The 18,334-nt window shown below is 36.7% G+C and overlaps 1 protein-coding gene across 7 annotated transcripts in view; it reads right to left on the minus strand.

Annotated features, from left to right (window-relative positions):
- Positions 1-7,118: 7,118 nt before the first annotated feature.
- ABCC13 (multidrug resistance-associated protein 11) overlaps positions 7,119-18,334 on the minus strand; it is a 67,075-nt gene continuing 55,859 nt past the window's right edge. For 2 of the 7 annotated variants that reach the window (XM_077382015.1, XM_077382020.1), the window contains exons 29-38: positions 12,081-12,179; positions 11,767-11,859; positions 11,531-11,641; positions 11,299-11,460; positions 10,946-11,133; positions 10,555-10,744; positions 9,600-9,767; positions 9,278-9,325; positions 8,342-8,426; positions 7,119-7,583 (exon numbers count right to left, since the gene is read on the minus strand). In XM_077382015.1, the coding sequence (XP_077238130.1) occupies positions 8,346-8,426; positions 9,278-9,325; positions 9,600-9,767; positions 10,555-10,744; positions 10,946-11,133; positions 11,299-11,460; positions 11,531-11,641; positions 11,767-11,859; positions 12,081-12,179 (1,140 nt within the window). In that variant the 3' untranslated portion in view covers positions 7,119-7,583; positions 8,342-8,345. Of the gene's footprint in view, positions 7,584-8,231; positions 8,427-9,277; positions 9,326-9,599; positions 9,768-10,554; positions 10,745-10,883; positions 11,134-11,298; positions 11,461-11,530; positions 11,642-11,766; positions 11,860-12,080; positions 12,180-18,334 lie in introns of those variants that run through there. The other 5 variants (XR_013251320.1, XM_077382016.1, XM_077382017.1 and 2 more) reach the window with 5 other exon arrangements.

An 18,334-nucleotide genomic window follows, 5' to 3' on the forward strand; every position in this document is an offset into this window, starting at 1 on the left:
CAAATCCCTTTGGGAATTACTATCTTTTCATTTTCAATTAAAAAGTCTAAAATAAAAAGGGGAGTGCAATTACTTAAAAAAAGTGTCAATATCATTTCCCAAAAGATTAAATTATAGCTTGCTGGTGTCTCCTAATGTGGATGAATAAAATACCAAAAGACTAGAAATCGAGAAATTGAAATCAAACATTTTTTCTTGCAAAAAAAAAAATAATTCTGGGATTGAGCCTCTACCTAATTTGATCAAGGTTTTATTCTTCAACCTCCAGGTCGGAGGTTTATTTCTAAAAGACAAGGTCGGAGGTTTAATCCCAGCTTACCTATAAAAACCATTTTTTCCCCTTCCATCAATTAACATTTTCTTTTCATCAATTAAGAAAAAATATGGTTTTTTAAACTAAGACCCTGTTTGGATTGCAAGAATAACATTTCTCATGGAAGGGTTGCTTCAAAAATTGAAGGTCCTTCTAGATAAAATTTGGATAGGGTTGCTTCAAATTATCTTTTTTTGTGTGTAAAAAAATGTAGGATATTTTAAAAGGGTTTTGCGAACGAGTGCCCTAAGGGCACTTGTTAAGCATCATTTAATTGCCCTCGGGAACTTGAATTTTCACATACTTTTAGACTTTTACATATGGTTTGAGATTTTTTCCTCAAAGTATGAGTAAATTCAAGATCCCAAAGGCAATTAAATGATGCTTAACTCGTTAGCAAAACCCATCAAAGAAAAGGATTACTTGATTTTCTTCTCCTCATTTAATACAAAAGCCCTTCATCTCTCTCTCTCCCTCTTTCCTTTTCCTCATTTATTGATTTTTTCCTTCTCATTTAATACAAAGGCCCTTCATCTCTCATTTTCCTCATATCCTCATAGTCCCTTGTTTTTGTTTTTTTTGTTCTCTACAAATTTCTTTCTCTAATATTCCACTAATGAAAGCATTGTGGCCCTCTTTTTTCTGCCTTTTCTTCAACGAAGGGACCACTCTCTCAACATACTCCTACTTCTCATATATCCCTTTCCATGAACCCAATTTGGGCCCTACAATTTTCCACACAAAAGCAGAGGAATATCTAATATTCCTTTTCCATTATCCAACCACCAAGGAAAATTCCGTTGGGATTTTAATGTCTTGTTAACATCTTTCAATATTTCAAGGGACTGCTGTGGAGCCATAAATCCATTTCTAGTTGTGTGTTGTATCAAAAGGATTTCAAAATCTATACATCTTTCAAGACAACGATGTATACACTTACTATGTCTATCATACATTGGCAAAAAGGGAAATGTGGTGCCCAAACTCGGAATCTAATCTAAAGAGATGATACCCACACTCTCTTGTTTTAGTGATGGCACCCGTCTATTTGCTTTGCATTTCTCTAATCTGCAGCCAACAGCTTTTCCTGTACCTTACTACGTTTGGATTGCATCAGATGATGGAGTCAGTATCTGATTCCAACTCGCCCTATTGCATCAGATGTTGCATTGTAAAGTTTGTGTGACAAGAAGCATTTCGAACACACATGGTAGCCATTTTTCTGTTCGTTCATACTTTTTGTTTAGCCAAGATCAAAAGTCTTGATCTCACACACATGCTGCATTGCTACCCTATGCCCCCTTTCATATAAGAACTAACAAAATGCCTCTTACCATCGATCATAAAAATGACTTTTGTCTAGTCGTTTTCGTACTAATTAAGAAGGTAGAGAATTTCTTTAACGCAAATGATGTGGACATTTATAGAACCAATGGGTACAATTATTTAAATATAGGTGCAATCAAATGGGATGTGGAATTCTATATAGCAAATGAAGTACAAAATCTGTGAGTAGAGAATCTTCATGATCTCACAATTCAGATGGGTGTGAGCTAGTTTGTGGTCCCTCATTTGGGTAATGTTTGGGACCATACTTTCCTATCAAAGTAAATGATATTCTAATGACTAATCAATGTTTTGCAGCCCACCTCTATATTGCCTCTTTAAGTGCCCCACTAATTAATTGCTATATAATGTAGGCGAAAAACTATCAAGAACGTGTGGCGTAGAACAAATCCATTGTTCTTCAAATTTTATTTTTGTTATCTTATTTGTAGCCTACTTTTTAGGCTCAGGCAAGAGGACATTCAGGTTTTTGGATTGCATCGGTTTAGCTTACCCAACTTTGTTGCTCTATATTGATCATATTTATAGGGAGTTTTGAATACATTCAAAATACAAGATAGGGTAGGACTAACCCAGGCAACTACATGCAGGGCATATGATGGAAGGGTAAGTACAAATCCTAATATAACAGGTAACAACTTTGAAATAATTCAAAGTCGATTTAAACTTTAGTAACAGCCAAGGTTATCTGTTATCTAGCTACACAACTTGCTTAGTAATATTTTTTTTTTTTGATGGGTTAGTTACTATAGAGATTATCCTTTGCAACATGACTCAAATTGAAGTATATGGAATGATAATTTTTTTAGAGCTATCTATATGAATTGATCAATTCTTGAACATAGGCTAGCTTCCTAATAAATGAGTAGGACCTTACATCTGTCTGGTCATAAAAAAATTTCACATTGTGATTTGTTGGTTCACAAAACCACCTTCGAATCATTTTTAATTTAGATGGCAGACTGCTTGAAATCTCCTCAAGTCAATCATCGGCTGTATCCGAGTTGTAGTGATGGTTTCATGACCTAACCTTGGAATCATGGTTTTGTGATCCACAAATCTTCACTGATTTTTCCAACAAACAACTGAGTTTTCTGCCGTTTGGTTGCTGGGTTTTTTTTTCCTAAGATTTATGTCGGAGAATATTTAGTGGTCACATCAGCTTTTTCTTGCTGACATCAGCAAAATCTTGTCTTGAAAATGGTGGTCTCTCTTTCTCTCTCTACCCTCTTTCTCCACTCATCATAATATCTTTCTCTAATTAATGCTTGTCCCCTCTTTTGTCTCCCACCTTTACCCACATAAATCCTAGGAAAAGAAAAAAACCCGGCAACCAAACGGAGCTGACGGTCTAGCTTTTTTAACACTAATTTTGTGTTACCGTCTAATCAAGATCAAATGGTGATGAGACAGAGAGGGTCCTATAAAGAAACTCAACTTTTCTCACGTAGCAATTCCACATATTGGATCATCACACGTAGTACAATGATGAAAGAAAGGTAGGCACGTGGTAGGCGGTCGTTTCTCACATGATTACGGTTCTCCCACATCATACTTGAATTTCAACTCTCCACTTGATTATTGAAAATCATGTGTACTGATTATGTTACAGTAAATCAATAGATAAATACTTAAACATGCAGTCTGGTCACCTTTGTAATCATTGTTGTTAATTAGTAGCCTTTACGTTAGGGGACCACGCCCTTCCCCTACGCCTTATTATTATACCTGCATCTATTCATTTTGTTACTGTTCTCATTCATATTTGGTGTTTGTGCTATGTTGGTCTTATTTATAAACATTTTCTCTAGCTTCTCTGCACTCAACTTTCAACTTTCAACTTTCAACTTTCCACTTGATTATTGAAAATCATGTGTAGTTATTATGTTACAGTAAACAAATAGATAAACAGTGTGGTCACCTTTGGTATCATTGTTGTTAATTAGTAGCCTTTACGTTAGGGGACCCTCCTTCCCCTGCCCCTTATTATTATACCTACATCTATTCATTTTGCTACTTTTCTCACATATATTTGGTGTCAGTGCTATGTTGGTCTTTTTTCCAATACTTCCATGTTGGGATTAGTTACTACTTCTAATTTGACACAAATTTATATTTTTTGGGAACTCGTGGGAATGTGTTCGTATCTATTAATAGGTTTTTTTGTTCACAGGACCAATCTGAGTTCCTGCTTTTTTATTCTTGTTCTCCCGTCCTTATCTTTTAATAAGGAGAATAAGGGGTTTATTATGAGTTCCCAAAAAATTCGTTAGAATAATCCCCATTGTCCATTGAGTCTGCTCTTATTAATCCCCACTTCGCCAGATTATTACCGATGTAATCATAAAAGGCTAATTTTTCGGTATGGTCTTATTTATAAAGATTTTCTCTAGGTTCTATGTACTCGAGTTTCAAATTTCAACATGATTGGAGTCTATTGGCAATCAATTATGGGGACCGCCTCACTTTTATCCATTTGGTGCTGATATTAGTAACCCACAAGTATACATGTACTAAAATCATAAGGTGTTCTCATATAGCTTTGTGCAGCGGGGTAGGACATAGGGGCCTCCCTTGATATTTGAAGATGATAAAATTATCTTTTGTACCCTACAACACGCGTTAATAGATTTGAAAAAACCAGTCATCCGTAAATTCCAACTCGTTTTGCGATTTATCGGTCTTTTGCCTACGTATATAGCCATATAGGCACCCTTCTAGTATGGATACGGCACGCATGCATGAGATAAATTCAAGTAGGCGATTAAATGTGGGATCGTGTAAACGTTAATTACATGTGATCGTAGGCGTTAAATGCCAAACTCAAAATCCATTGTTAGGACGTGTAAACGCATTTAAGTATTCCGACCAGTGAGCCCAAGTTCAAGTTGGGACGTTTGGGGTCAATATTGTGAAGGGTCAAGAGTCACTAGCTTGGCCTCGCTATCAAAGGACAAAGGTTGGAACGTTGATTAAGGCCGCTATAAACAAAAGGGATTTGCTAGGGACCATGCCAGAACGCATTTTGTGGATGGTCCCTAGCAAATCTCGAAAGGAAATTTGTACTTAGGGATTTGCTAGCCTCTATTGCAAAAGACATTTCACGGACGGCCTGTGGCATGTGAGAGCAGCAATCTCATGAATGAAGACATAATTTGCCGAAAAGTGAGCCTGTGTGGCTGCTCTCACATGCAACAGGCCATCCGCAAAATGCTGCTAGCAAATCCCTTATATTTACAAGGAATTTAAATAGTTGAAGTAAATTTTACCTTGATCACGTCCTTGTTTTCTATAATTACAGGATATGTCCTCTTTCTGATATAGGATCCTGTTGGTGATGGCGACTGAGACAAATAGCAATATTACATATGGCGTGTAGGCCTCACTGTTGCGTGTAACATCTATTCATCACATAGAGAGAGTCCCAATCGACAGGTAAAAGGGGGTGAATTTATCACCTTGAGAAAACACCCAAACTCAAAATATCCACAGATCTATAATAAGTGCTCTAATTGCTGAAATATTTATTTAAGAAAATATCCCATCCACAGTTGGCCCTACTGAGTGTCCGATTCCAATAATTGTGATTTGTGAACATGGTTTTAAATTTTGGCCGAAATCCGAAATTTCGGTGTAGACCGAAACCGAAATTTGGCGAAATCCGGAATTTCGGACTTTAATTTTGGAAATTTCAAACTTTCGAGGAAATCTAATATTAAAAAAAGAAGAAGAAATGTTACCAAATTTCGGATTTCGGTGGGGTCCGAAATACGTACCGAAATTTTAAACCTTCCTTGTGAAGAGGTAAATATGGGCAACAAAAGCACCTTACGACAAGGTGAAGCAGCAGCAGTGGGTGGACTCTCCCTTCTGATTAGTCAAAAATCTAAAAATCTAAACAGTAATTTAGCACTCAACTCAGAATTTACATATTAGCTCTCAATAAGTATGTTTTAGAAGCCACAACTATCCAACTTTTGGAGATAATTTGTTCACTGAATGACAATGTTTACAGATAAATGAAAAGAATTTGAAGGGGTTACTTTCTAGTTCTCCTAGGAAGAAACTTGGGAGCATACCAGAAAACAAGAGTACACGGAACCCTTCTATTCATAAAACAAAGCAGTTAAGGGCAAATGAATTGCTATATATGCCACAATCACCTCGATCAATGCCATGATCCTGAGATAATGACACAACTGCTCCACCTGTAAGGCTGTAACTACACAGAACTTCCCGACCTTTATTCCCCTTCATAAGAATCCAAGGGCACAATTCACAACCTTTATGACTCCACCTTGAGTCATGTACTCTTACCCATTTAGAGTCCAACGTACCTAAGGCTCTGTTCACTTGTTTTCTCGGGAAAGGAAAAGAAAAGATTTCCCAGGATTCTGACGTGGCATTAGGAAAAGAAATCCAAGGAAACTGTGTAGGAAAAGGTTTCCCGCGCCTGTTCACGTGCGCAGGATCTATGCAGGAAAATGTTTCCCGAGAAACTGCTTGCCCACCTTTTATCACTAGTTTTCCCGGGAAAGCAAATCCAACCAAAATAATGGGATTTGGTTTCCCACACTAGTGAGAAAAGAGACATTTCCACGTCATTTTTGGCAATTTCATGTCATTATTTGACATATTCCACCCAGGCTTGTTAATTTCTCAGGAAAGCAAGTGAACACCAGAATTATGTCTTGTCAAGCAAAAAGGAGTCTGTTTCCAGGGATTTGCTTTCCCGGGAACGCAAGTGAACAGAGCCTAAGAGATAAGATTCTTCCTTAGATCCGGAACATGTTTAAAATCTATGAACATTCTTAGGCCCTGTTTGTTTCAGATTATGACAACCGATTGTCAGCCCTAAATGGACTCAAATTTAAATGTAATTTTGAGTCCAATAATAGGTTTTGGACTTACAATCGGTTTTCAAAATCTGAAACGAAGAGGGCCTTAGTGACCCATCACACCCCGATTTTCATCGTCCCTAATCCAACAATATTACAATGTATGTTAATCTTCATCAAGACAGTAACAACATTGCTTTTCTTGTTGGTGGTGAACCAGTCATGGATGCAACCCATATCAAGAATCCACTCATCTTGAGTATCATCATTCGTGGTCACAGGAAGGGGACCCCTTCAACATCACTAGAATTACCAGTTCATTTCCCTTTCTAGTTTATATTTGTGTTTATGAAAATTCCTTCAAAAGTGCCCCTTCTAATGTAAAAGCATTCCATGTTCTTCATATTGGCTCTAGGCTTCAATCTGAAACTGCCGTTTACTTCCAAATTCCGTAATCCCGTTTCTTTTCCCTGTATCGGCCAATTAGACCTTCTTCATGGACATAGTTATCAGGAACCCTTGTCCTCATCTTGCTCGGTAGAAGAGTTGCTATAACATCTTCCATACCCATCTTCTCATCTCCACAGAAAAAATAGCAACTCATATAATGAGAGAAGAGATGACAACAATAATAGGGTTTTATTTTCAAATTTAAGTCGAAAATCAACACCTTACAAACAATCTTATTATAGTCCTTTAGATGGTTCGAAATTAACGTAACCTTCTTTCATCTAGTGTACAATCGTTGCTTGAGATAGAGCCAAGTCGTTCATAATGTCATGCAACACGCCATCCCCAAAACATAAGTAGACCGCACTCGCATACCTTAAATCATAATCTTTCCAATGAGGATCCTTCGTATGCTCAAGCTTCTATAACTTCCCTTTAAGTGCCTTGTCAAGACCCTGCTCAATTAGCAGAGATGTGAACCCTTGAAATTCCCTAAGCCAAAGCCAAACTTCTTTTTGCCATCAAACTTCTCCACCTAAAACCCTGCTGTATTAATCATAACATGCCAAAACCCAAACTTATTCAAACTTATTCTTCCCATCGAACTTTCTCCACAAAAAACCTTGCATTTGAACCTGTCACAACCATCACAAATCCTTACCTCACTTAGATACCAATTTGTTGTTAAAACGATCAATCTATATGGTTCGATGGAGATGCAAAATAAAATGAAAAAACAAATAAACAAGCACACACAATCATGCACAAGAACATGAGAGATTTTACATGATTCCAAGTGGTACCTACGTCCACGGGTGAAAACAACAAAAAGCTTCCACTCGGCAAAGATCACCAAGTTAGATCAAAGATCTATAAGCAAGACCTTATATAATACCCCCAACCATAATCCCGGTACACAAGTTCCACTCACACACGGAAAATATGCAATTTTCACATTATGAGAACATGTTTTTGGCCGATTGAGATCTACACTCAATGCTTAGAGTTTTTATATGGTGCCCGCCCATCAAGTACCTTGCTAGTGGTACCACCATTGATATTTGATGCAACAGCAGACCACTTTTTCGGAGTCTGCTGTTGGATCAAATATCAAGGGCAGTACTCAGTACTTTTGAAGTACTGCCCACAATGCACCATATAATTTCTCCAATGCTAACATGTTTTTGGCATTAAAGAGGCAAAGAGAATGGAAATCTTCTTCGGTGAACTGAAGTATGAAAACAGCACTAGAAACATTGGTCGATTGAGGGGAATGAACCAACCATCAATTGGACTTCCATTTTGAGATCCGAGTTTAGTTGCAGCAGTCTTCTCAAAAGAGACTACAAGGAACAGCAACAGAAAGTGATGCATATGAATACTACTCACTCACTCGTTCACATTGTAGAAGCATTGGCAAAGCTTGAAAATCTGGAGAGTTCATCTTGCAGAAGAACCTGTGGGTTTCCTTGTTCGACCTACAAAAGAAAAATATTCACTGAAAATTTTCTCTCTCCAACTGCATCTCAATAGTGTTTGACCATGTCTGTGGGCTTTTGCTAGAATACTGAAAAACTGAGTACACAATTTAGTATGTACACTTTCAAAAAGACATGCAGTAATTATTCTTTTTGAGCATCAATAATATGGGTTGAAGAACTGAAACTACAATCAACATGTTCCACAGAACAGTAATATAAACCAATCAACCATGTCATCATTGCTATGTGATCCCGAGATTTAATTCAGCAGGAAAATCCCCACAAATCAGATGTAACTTCTACCAAAAAATATGTGAATATTACAAAAATGCTGTTTATGCATTCCGTCAGAAAACAACATTGTCTATTAGTGTTGCAACTTCCAACCAGGTATTTGTTCAGCAGGAAAATCCCCAGAAATCAGATGGAAATTTTTTTCCACCAAAAAACATGTGAAGAATGGGAAAATTCTGTTTACACATTCCGATAGAAAACATGACTATTAGTTCAATGGATATTTTAAGTTTGCCCTCAATAACTTTGGCGCTACAGAAACTTTTCTCAGAAACAAAGAATGGTTATATAGTGATATTTTTTATCTGGACATCGGGGGGATACACTAAAGGTAAAACAATTCTTTATCATGTTCTCCAGGCTACTGAAGGTACTTTCTTCCCGAGATCTGCAGAAGCTGAAGATAGCATAAAACTTGATATGACAAAACCTCAGGCTTAATTTAGGAGGGAACTTTTCTGCAGCTTTGTCATAGATTTTTCAAAAATGTCATTCTTGAATAGAGGATCTTTTCTCTGCTCTAACTATTCCAGAGGCCAATATGAGGAATTTACCTCCAAACATTTTCTTCGTAAGCTTTTGAAGCTGCTAACATCCAAACCCTGCCATTTGATTATTGAAGTCTTTAATTAATGGCCATCTTAAATTATCCTAAAATATTATATCCTTCCTCCAGCACTTTTAAGCATTGGAAGTTAAACTTAATTCCTCTAGTTATGTATTAAAGGGATGGGCATCAATCAATTCATGCAGAATTACAAAATTTCTTAGGCAACCATTACCTATTAAAAAATAATAATTTTCAAAGATGTTTGAAACTGATCTGGTCTATGTGTATCAGTTCTGAAATTAAAAGATTTAAAAAATAACTCGCACCAGCATCCCATGGTCAAGAATCAGAACACTATCCATCTCCAAGACTACTGAAATTCGATGAGCTATTGTAATCACTGTCATGCCTTTGCATTCCCTGGAAATGGTATTCTGCAGTATTGATGCTGTTAGAGCGTCAACATTGGCAGTGCACTCATCCAAACAGAGTACCTGCATCAGAAATGTGTTGTTTGCTCAATGAATATCAAATTGAAATGCGAAAAACTACCTATACTTTCTGAAACCTTTCATGGAACAATCTTCACATAAATCCTTTGGATATTTCTTTACAAAAGTTAAATTCTGGATCTAAGCTACTCTTCACTATACCTAGTGATAGCCAGATATTATAATTAATTTTTAACATTTTTAGGATATTGAAACTGCTTTATTTGCATATATATATATATATATATATATATATATATATATATGAGAAAACGGTTTCTACACACAAGTGTAGATAAGTTATCTACACACTAGCTTAAAATATAGTAGGGGTCCACATTGTTTGGGTGATCCAAACCATTCATTTGATGGGTCCTCACATTGATAGGGTGTGCCCACAAATTCATCTTCATAGGATCATCCTAACCCTTCGAACCGTGGAGGCAAAAAATGGACAGATTTGTGAAGGTTTATACACGTCCATTTTACCTCCACAAATCGTAGGGTTGGGATGATCCTATGTAGCTGATTTTTTGTGGACGCCTTATCTATGTGAGGGCCAATCAAATGAATGGTTTGGATCGCCCAAACAATATGCCCTCCACTGATAGTGTTTATAGCATGAAGAGAAAAGTTCATAAACAGAAAATAAAGTCTAAACACAAACTGCCCGTTGATGCCAATGACTCAATGAATGTTGAGTTACTGATGTTTCTGTTTCCAATCAAGTAGGATAAGTTGCAATCTCAATGATCATGACCATTATCGAGCCAACATAACAGAAATATACCTTAGAGGACTTGAGAAGTGCACGTGCAAGGCATATAAGCTGCCTCTGACCAACAGAAAATGATATTCCATCTTCTTTCACATGAATGTCCAGTCCTCCTGCTGCTTCTACTTCCTCCTTAACATGGCATTTCTCAAGAGCCTTCCAAATTTCTGAGTCACTTGTCATGCCAAATGGATCTAAGTTGTCCCTAGAGTTTTCCATCAATAGAGTGCACACATTGATTGTTTATGATAAATATTGGATTAGTTAAACTAGATATGAAATCTACAGGGACACATGCTACATGCTATATGTGAAAGTATCATACCCAGCACTACCCTACGTACATGAGCAAACTTGCTAAAAATACTGCATGACAAGAACATTGTCCAATCAAGTGTTCAGGCACCTTAATAGTCCTTCAAACAAGAACGGACACTGAGGAACAACAGCAAAATGTGAGCGGAGATCTGTGACAGCAACATTAGCTACATCTATGCCGTCGATTAAAATGCGTCCACCAGAGATTGGTGTAAGGCAAAAAAGAGCATTAATCAGACTGGATTTCCCAGCACCTGTTCTTCCAACAATTCCAACCTGACAATATGATTAAACCAGGCATTAGATCAGAAAATTAATCGCCAACTTCAACATACTAATATATATGAAGCCTTAGGAACCATCAGAAAAATTTGGATGGAAGCATATGGTAAATATTTTGAAAATAAATTTTCCTATCCGAGGTTTCATTTCTGTACTGACCTGCATACATGCCGCAATATTAAAAGAAACATCATGTAGTGCTGCTGGTGAAGACGGCACATATCTCAGGGTAACATGTTCAAATTCTATGTTTCCTTGAGGGCAAAACTTTGAATCTAAAGATTGGCATTCCCAGGATTCCTCTTGAGGGATATCCATATACTAGAAAGAGTAGTTAAAACATCAGAATGGTTGAGAAGTAAATAAAACAATATGAAGGTCATTTTCGTACCTGAAGCACCCTCTCAACAGAAACCATTTCCTTCTCAGTTTCTGTGAAACTTGTTAGAAAGTTGCTCAATAAAGACACCATTGGTGCTGCATAAGAGAGAGCCAAGCCGACCTGTAGCCAAACGAACCATCTTATACAGGTTTTAGAAAATAAAGTGCTCAAAGCAATGGTACAAACTTATTTCTCTATGTTGTAGAAAAAAAGGATTATAAAATTGAGGCAAATTGAAAACTTACTAGCCCAGGTGTGACAAAATTAGCTGGAAAATTAGCATGGCACCCAATGACAGCCGTTATGGCGATGAAAGAGATCACAGATGCTGCTAGCAACTAAAACAAATACATCATACTGAAAGCATTATACCTCACTACGGAGAGCACTAGATACCCTAAAATCAAGTCTCTGGTCATAGCGATTCCAATGTAACTAGAAATGGAGGATGCTAAATACAATAGCTCAGCTCTATCTTTATTTGAAAAAAAAAAAAAAAAAATTCAGAGGCATGGACAATAACTGAAAATATTTAACATATGAAGTCAAAGAGACATACTTGGAGACGCAAAGAAAGCCACAAACTTGCAGTTAGCTCCGAGTAAGAAGTTTGCTGATATAATGCAACATGTTTAGTGAATATAGCCTCAAAACGTTCCTGCAGAGGTATGCATCAGAAGCTAGCACTATGTTTTCGATGAAGGCAATGCAAACTCATATTATAACTCAAAAGGAGAAAACAGATTCGGATAGCTGGTATAAAGTATATTGAATTTTGCCTTTTCTATCTAGACCCATAGCTCACATGGCCCATCAATTAGACCTAAATCTATTACCCTACTTAGTGAAAACCCATCGCCCGCCATGTTGTCCTGAGTCTGGCATTTTACAGAGCCCTGACGGACTAATGTGCGTGACGCACACACGGGTCGAGATGAGTTTTGTTTGTTTTCTCTATGTAGTGTCCATATTAGGGTTTCGATATGAGAGGTTTTCTTTGTGCTTTCTTGGTGAAGAAAAGAGTTTGTACATTTTACAGGACCCTGACGGACTAATGTGCGTGACGCACACACGGGTTGAGATGAGTTTTGTCTGTTTTCTCTATGTAGTGTCCATATTAGGGTTTCGATATGAGAGGTTTTCTTTGTGCTTTCTTGACAAAGAAAAAGAGTTTGTAACCCTAAAACTGAAATAGAGAAAAACCATTCTCCCCTAGACGTAGGCACAGTGCCAAACCATGTAAATCTTGTGTTTTCTTTGGTCATTGTGTTTCTTTACATCATTTCTTGACATTTTGCTGCACTTCGTGTTTGATATTAGTTGAGAAGGTATTTCCCAGTTTTCTACACACCACCTTATAGCCAAACCCAAACCCTATCCTCTTAGCCAATGTTTTGAAAATCGGAATCAAATCGTAAATCATAATAGAGTTCAAATCGTATCAGATCATAAATTGTATAGTAAAAAATGTAAGACTCATTCAAATATATATATATATATATATATATATATATATATATATATATACCAGTATTCATGGCCCATACTATGCATGGGTGTAAAATGGTAGGCCTGGTTCGGTAGGGATGGTGGGCCTCACTCACTCCTTTCTTGGTAGGTAAAACAGGGGAATGTGAGTTGCGAGGTGTAAAATGGTGGGCCCCACCCTAGGCATGGTTATAAATTGCTGGGCCCCACCATATGCTAAGTTCCAGAAATTAGCAATAAGAGTGAAAAAATGGAAACGAAGCATAACAGAGAGAGAGAGTACCAAATTCTAGAGGAAAAGTTTTTTCAATAAAAATATTTCTTGGAAAGAAAACAAATGACAATGGAAAGAAAAATGGTTAGTATATACTATATGTGTGTGTGCACCGGTCCATTTAACCTCCACAAATGGAAGGGTTGGGATGATCCTATGAAGCTGATTTTTTGGGCACACCCTATCTATATGACGGCCTATCAAATGAATGCTTTGGATCATCCAAACGAGGCATAACGAAGATCCAAATCTTCTATTCACTCTTTCTTTACCTTTAAGTTCTTAAATAATTTATTTTTAATTTTTTATTCATTTAATGTATTTATTTCAGTATTTTTTTCTGGATGTCTCACGGATTCCGGTTATTGGCATGAAGGGTCATGAGATGTTAAATGGGCCCACCAAAAAGTGCTATAGGCTGAAAAAACACCACCAATTCTATTAGTTTCCATATCTAATTCCATTAGAATTTTAGGAAAATAATTTCTGTTACTCCTGATTCCGAGCATGTATAAATTTCTAATGCAGTCATTAGCCTATTTCATATTGTTCTTAGGAAAGTAATTTTTGTTACTCTTGATTCCCAGTATGTATAGTTTGAACAATTATTTTTTTATGCAAAGAGTGCAGATCCACGGAACTTTATTACTGAATTGGGTTAGGTAATTTAGGAAATTGAAAGCCATGCAAATAGTGTAGAATCCATGAACCCCAATTTCTTATGCCCTGTTTTTATGAATACATTTACATTTTCTTAAAACATTTTAACTCTTCTTTTTAATATCACTTACTATTTTTCCCATACATTTCCACCTCTTTTTATATATCTTAATACATTCCCACCTCTTATGAACTTATGTCATCTTTTGCTTACTATAACTCACAGCTTTAATGGATTCTATTTTGTTGCGGATGGGTTTTCCTTTTTTTTTAGAGATTTATAAATTAAATTTTCTGATTTCATCTCTTTAGTTTTTCGGCGCCCTGAGCATCGCACGGGGTTTTCTACTTCTCTCTCTCTCACTCTCTCTCTCTCTCTCTCTCTATATATATATATATATATATATATATATATATATATATATATATATATATATATAAACATAAAAAAATTAGAGAATAATAAACATAGCCAATTATTCATTTTTCACACAAATCCATTAATTTAAATAGAAACTAACATGATTAGTTATTTCATATCATAATATGAATTGTTTGCTAACAAAATTGTCATATATTAATCATCTATTTCTCATCCAAACCCATACATATTGGATAATAATCTTGAAAATAATAAAAGAGACAATATCATATCAATTCTAAAACTCTCAAATATCAATTATAAAAAATTAGTAAGTCGCTAATGTTGTTCTCATTATAGACATCTCCCTCCATGTTGTAAATAATGCCCTCAAGCACGTGCCCTGTGCTTGATTGATTCAAATTGGTTCGATTCATTCGAACTGCTCCTATATCTTCCTTTTCACAAGAGTTTTTGAAGATTTTTTTCTAACGTAGAAGGGAAAGGAGGTCTTTCTAAAGAAAATCTTATTTTCTTTTATACAAAACTTAATTAGGATAAATCACATGAATCATACATTTTACGATCAAATCGTAAGATTTAATCGAAAATCGCAAGATTCATACAAATTAAAATTCAATCATGAGATTCAATTGAAATCCATAAAATTTGATTTGAATCATAAATCATAAGATTTTCAAAACAATGTTCTTAACTATATAACCCCTCGAACAACACAACCATAAGATAGGGAAAACACTCTCTCTCTCTCTCTCTCTCTCTCTCTCTCTCTCTCTCTCTCACGGCTTAGGGTCTCCTTCCACCCAATGTTCAAAATTATAAGGGAAAAATACAAATAGACCCCTCCAACTATCTGACATTTTCACTTCTAACCCTATAGTTTTGAAGTCACCAACGACACCCCCTGAACTTTATGACACATTTAAGTAGACCCCCTCCATTGACGGTCAGTCACTTTAACCCGACGGAATGACTCAAACTAACCCGGGTTAATATTTTGAGGAAAGAAATACCCTCCTCACTGGTTTTAATTCATTTGCAAAGGGACTATGGTTATGCCATTTCCTTCCAACGTTGTTTCTTCCTAATTGAAAGTTCCTCCTCGTCAATGGCATCAAGTGGCTCTTCTTCAAGACATCCACCACCACAAACAACGAAACCCCACTCCATGGCTACATCAAACCGACATCTCAAGAAATAAACATTGATAAAGACAAAAAAAGCCCTAAAATATTACGGTTTATGTGCAAAGCATGATAATGATGTGAATGAAGACAAATAAAATCCCTACATTGAGGGTTTGTGCTGATAAATAAACGAGGGTTTGAATCAAACCCTAATTTTCAGCTTTCAAGAATGAAAACCCTAATTTTTAGTTGGGGAAGACGAGGGCATTACAGTCATTTCCTGCTCCCCGTCCACTCCGTCGCGTTAAAAAAACCCAATGAAACCTCAAGAGGTGTCGTTGGTGACTTTGAAACTATAGGGTTAGAAGTGAAAATGTCAGATAGTTGAGGGGGACTATCTATATTTTTCCCAAATTATAATTACAAATATGTGCTATTAATAAGAAAAAATATATCATAATTAATTCAAAGAGAGTGACATATTTTTGTTGATGTACAAATGATTAAATAACACCATCTCTGACAGCTTAAGCTTTTGGAGTAATTGGTTGTTTCACAGGTATCAGAGCTATTGCCTCACGAGTCACGACAGGTCGTGGGGTTTAAAACCCAACTCCTTGATATTGAAAAATCCATGTGTATGGCCAACCCAAAAGAGGGGTCACACGTGAGGGGGAGTGTTGAAATATAAATGATTAAATAGCACCATCTCTAACAGCTTAAGCTTTTGGAGTAATTGTTGTTTCAAAATTTCAAACATTATAGTTATTTGACCAACATAAATATCCATGAATCCAAGTATTTGAGCACGTTGGGCCTACACAAGTATCTGAGATTCTGAGTATCATAGTCCACCACATTTATGGTCCAGACTCCAGACCAATGATCTGGATTTGCACATAATATGGTATCAATGAGGTGTTATTAAATTAGTTGTCCCAACAAATTCACTATTAAAATGTCAGGTTATTAGTTGCACAACTTATCATGGACACCTGCCCACACTTTGTTTTGCATGTACTTCTTACCCCCCTATCAGTGGGAAGGATGGAACCCTCATGTCTTCCAAATAGATATCTCAGTCAACCTGCTTTGATGTGATTTAGACCTTAGATGTGATGTGAGAGATGTCCACATCACTACCCACGGCCCACTACCCTTACGCCTCTACCTATTTTCCAACCTAATCACATGCCTATGACCCCAAATCTTTTTTATAAACCCATCTAGACCCATAGTTCACATGGCCCATGCATTAGACCTAAATCCATTACCCTACTTAGCTAAAACACACAGCCCGCCACCTTATAGCCAAACCCTACCCCTATCCTCTTAACTATATAACCCCTACGACAACCTTAAGAGAGGGGAAACCTTCCTCTCTCTCACGGCAATGGAGCCCCCCACCCCAACCAAGGTATGTCCCCGCTCCTCTTCCTCTCACCCCATTCTCCTTCGCCCACTTCACGCTTGTTCCTCTCTCCTACTCCTTTCTTCTTGTCCACTCTTTTCCTTTCCCCCTCATCTTCTCCTTTCCCTTGTATCTCTCTTCTCACCCACATTCCTTCTATGCTGCCCTCGCCTCTTTCCCTTCTCCAAGACACCCTTCTCCTTTTCCCTTCTTTTTCCTTTTCCATTAATCTCCCTTTTGGCCTTTCCTAATTTTCTTCTCCGCCTCTTTTTCCCTACCATTCCCTAACTTCCTTGTTGCCTACCACCATCCTGCCCCAAACTAGTCACCTTTATTTCCACCATTTAGCGACTCTTTAGGGACTGATCTGAACCATTTTCAAGCCTATCTTAGATCTATTATATTTTTTATATGCACTTTTCCTAATATGATTTCTTCTATAGTTGGTTTGATATATCATGGATCCATTATATGACACTTAGCTGGATAGATTAAGTTATTTATTGATATTTGAACTTTGAACTCAACAATTATAAATTTCTATAAATGATCAACTTGTGAGAGGTTACAATGATGTATTTAAATTGTTTGGAAATGTATGCTTGCTGCCCTAATTGAATCAATCATCGTTAATACTCCTAAAAGTTCGCCGAATTTGTTTTGCAAACCCTAGGTGATGAGAATCGTGCGTAGGCGCGTGGGGCCCAATAAGTGGCATATTTGCCCAATAGAACTTTTAGTGATTTTATTTTCCATGTTATTTAGTTTTCAGAGATTTTTATTTCCATTGCCCATATATATGGGGCCTCATGTTCATATATATGGGGCCTCATGTATTAGACATATTAGCTTTGAAATTATATTGGAATACAGAGTTTTCTACCCTCTAATTTTCTCTTCCTCCCTTCCCTTCGTCTTCCCTATTATTCCCAATTTCTTCCCTATTATTCCTCTTCTTTCTTCTTCTTCTCTGTTCTCTTCTTTCTTCTCTTTATTTTCCCCTGGCCCGCATCACTAAGTCAATGTAAAATATTTAATAGGATTTCACCAACATCTATTGAAACATCTTCAAGATGTAAAAAGACTTTACTCTAACAGTTATTGAGGCCAAAATAAAGGCTTTCCAAAGAAATTTCCAAATAAATAGCCAAAAGGTGCGGATGGCGACCATCCTCGAGCTCAATCGAGCAAGAAGATCAACCCCAAGAGTTTTTGTTGGCTTTAGACGCAAGTGGGGTCCGCCGAGTGCACAAACATGATCTAAGAGTTCTACTCTTATTTTAGTTAGTTTAAGGTATTGTAATATTTTTATGTTTTAGTAAGTTTAGTTTATTTAGGAGTTCCTCTTATTTAAGAGTTCAGGTTAGTAGAAGAATTTCTAAGTTGGTTGTTTCTAAATTTAATGAGTAAAGGTTCTAGGGTGGTTTCTTTCAACTATAAGTCTAAAATAGGCTTCCTAGGATTTAAAGGA

This window comes from Tasmannia lanceolata, unplaced genomic scaffold (assembly GCF_043159265.1).
Source record: "Tasmannia lanceolata isolate RefF3 unplaced genomic scaffold, GAP_Taslan_0.1 ptg000006l, whole genome shotgun sequence".
Classification (NCBI taxonomy): Eukaryota; Viridiplantae; Streptophyta; class Magnoliopsida; order Canellales; family Winteraceae; genus Tasmannia; species Tasmannia lanceolata.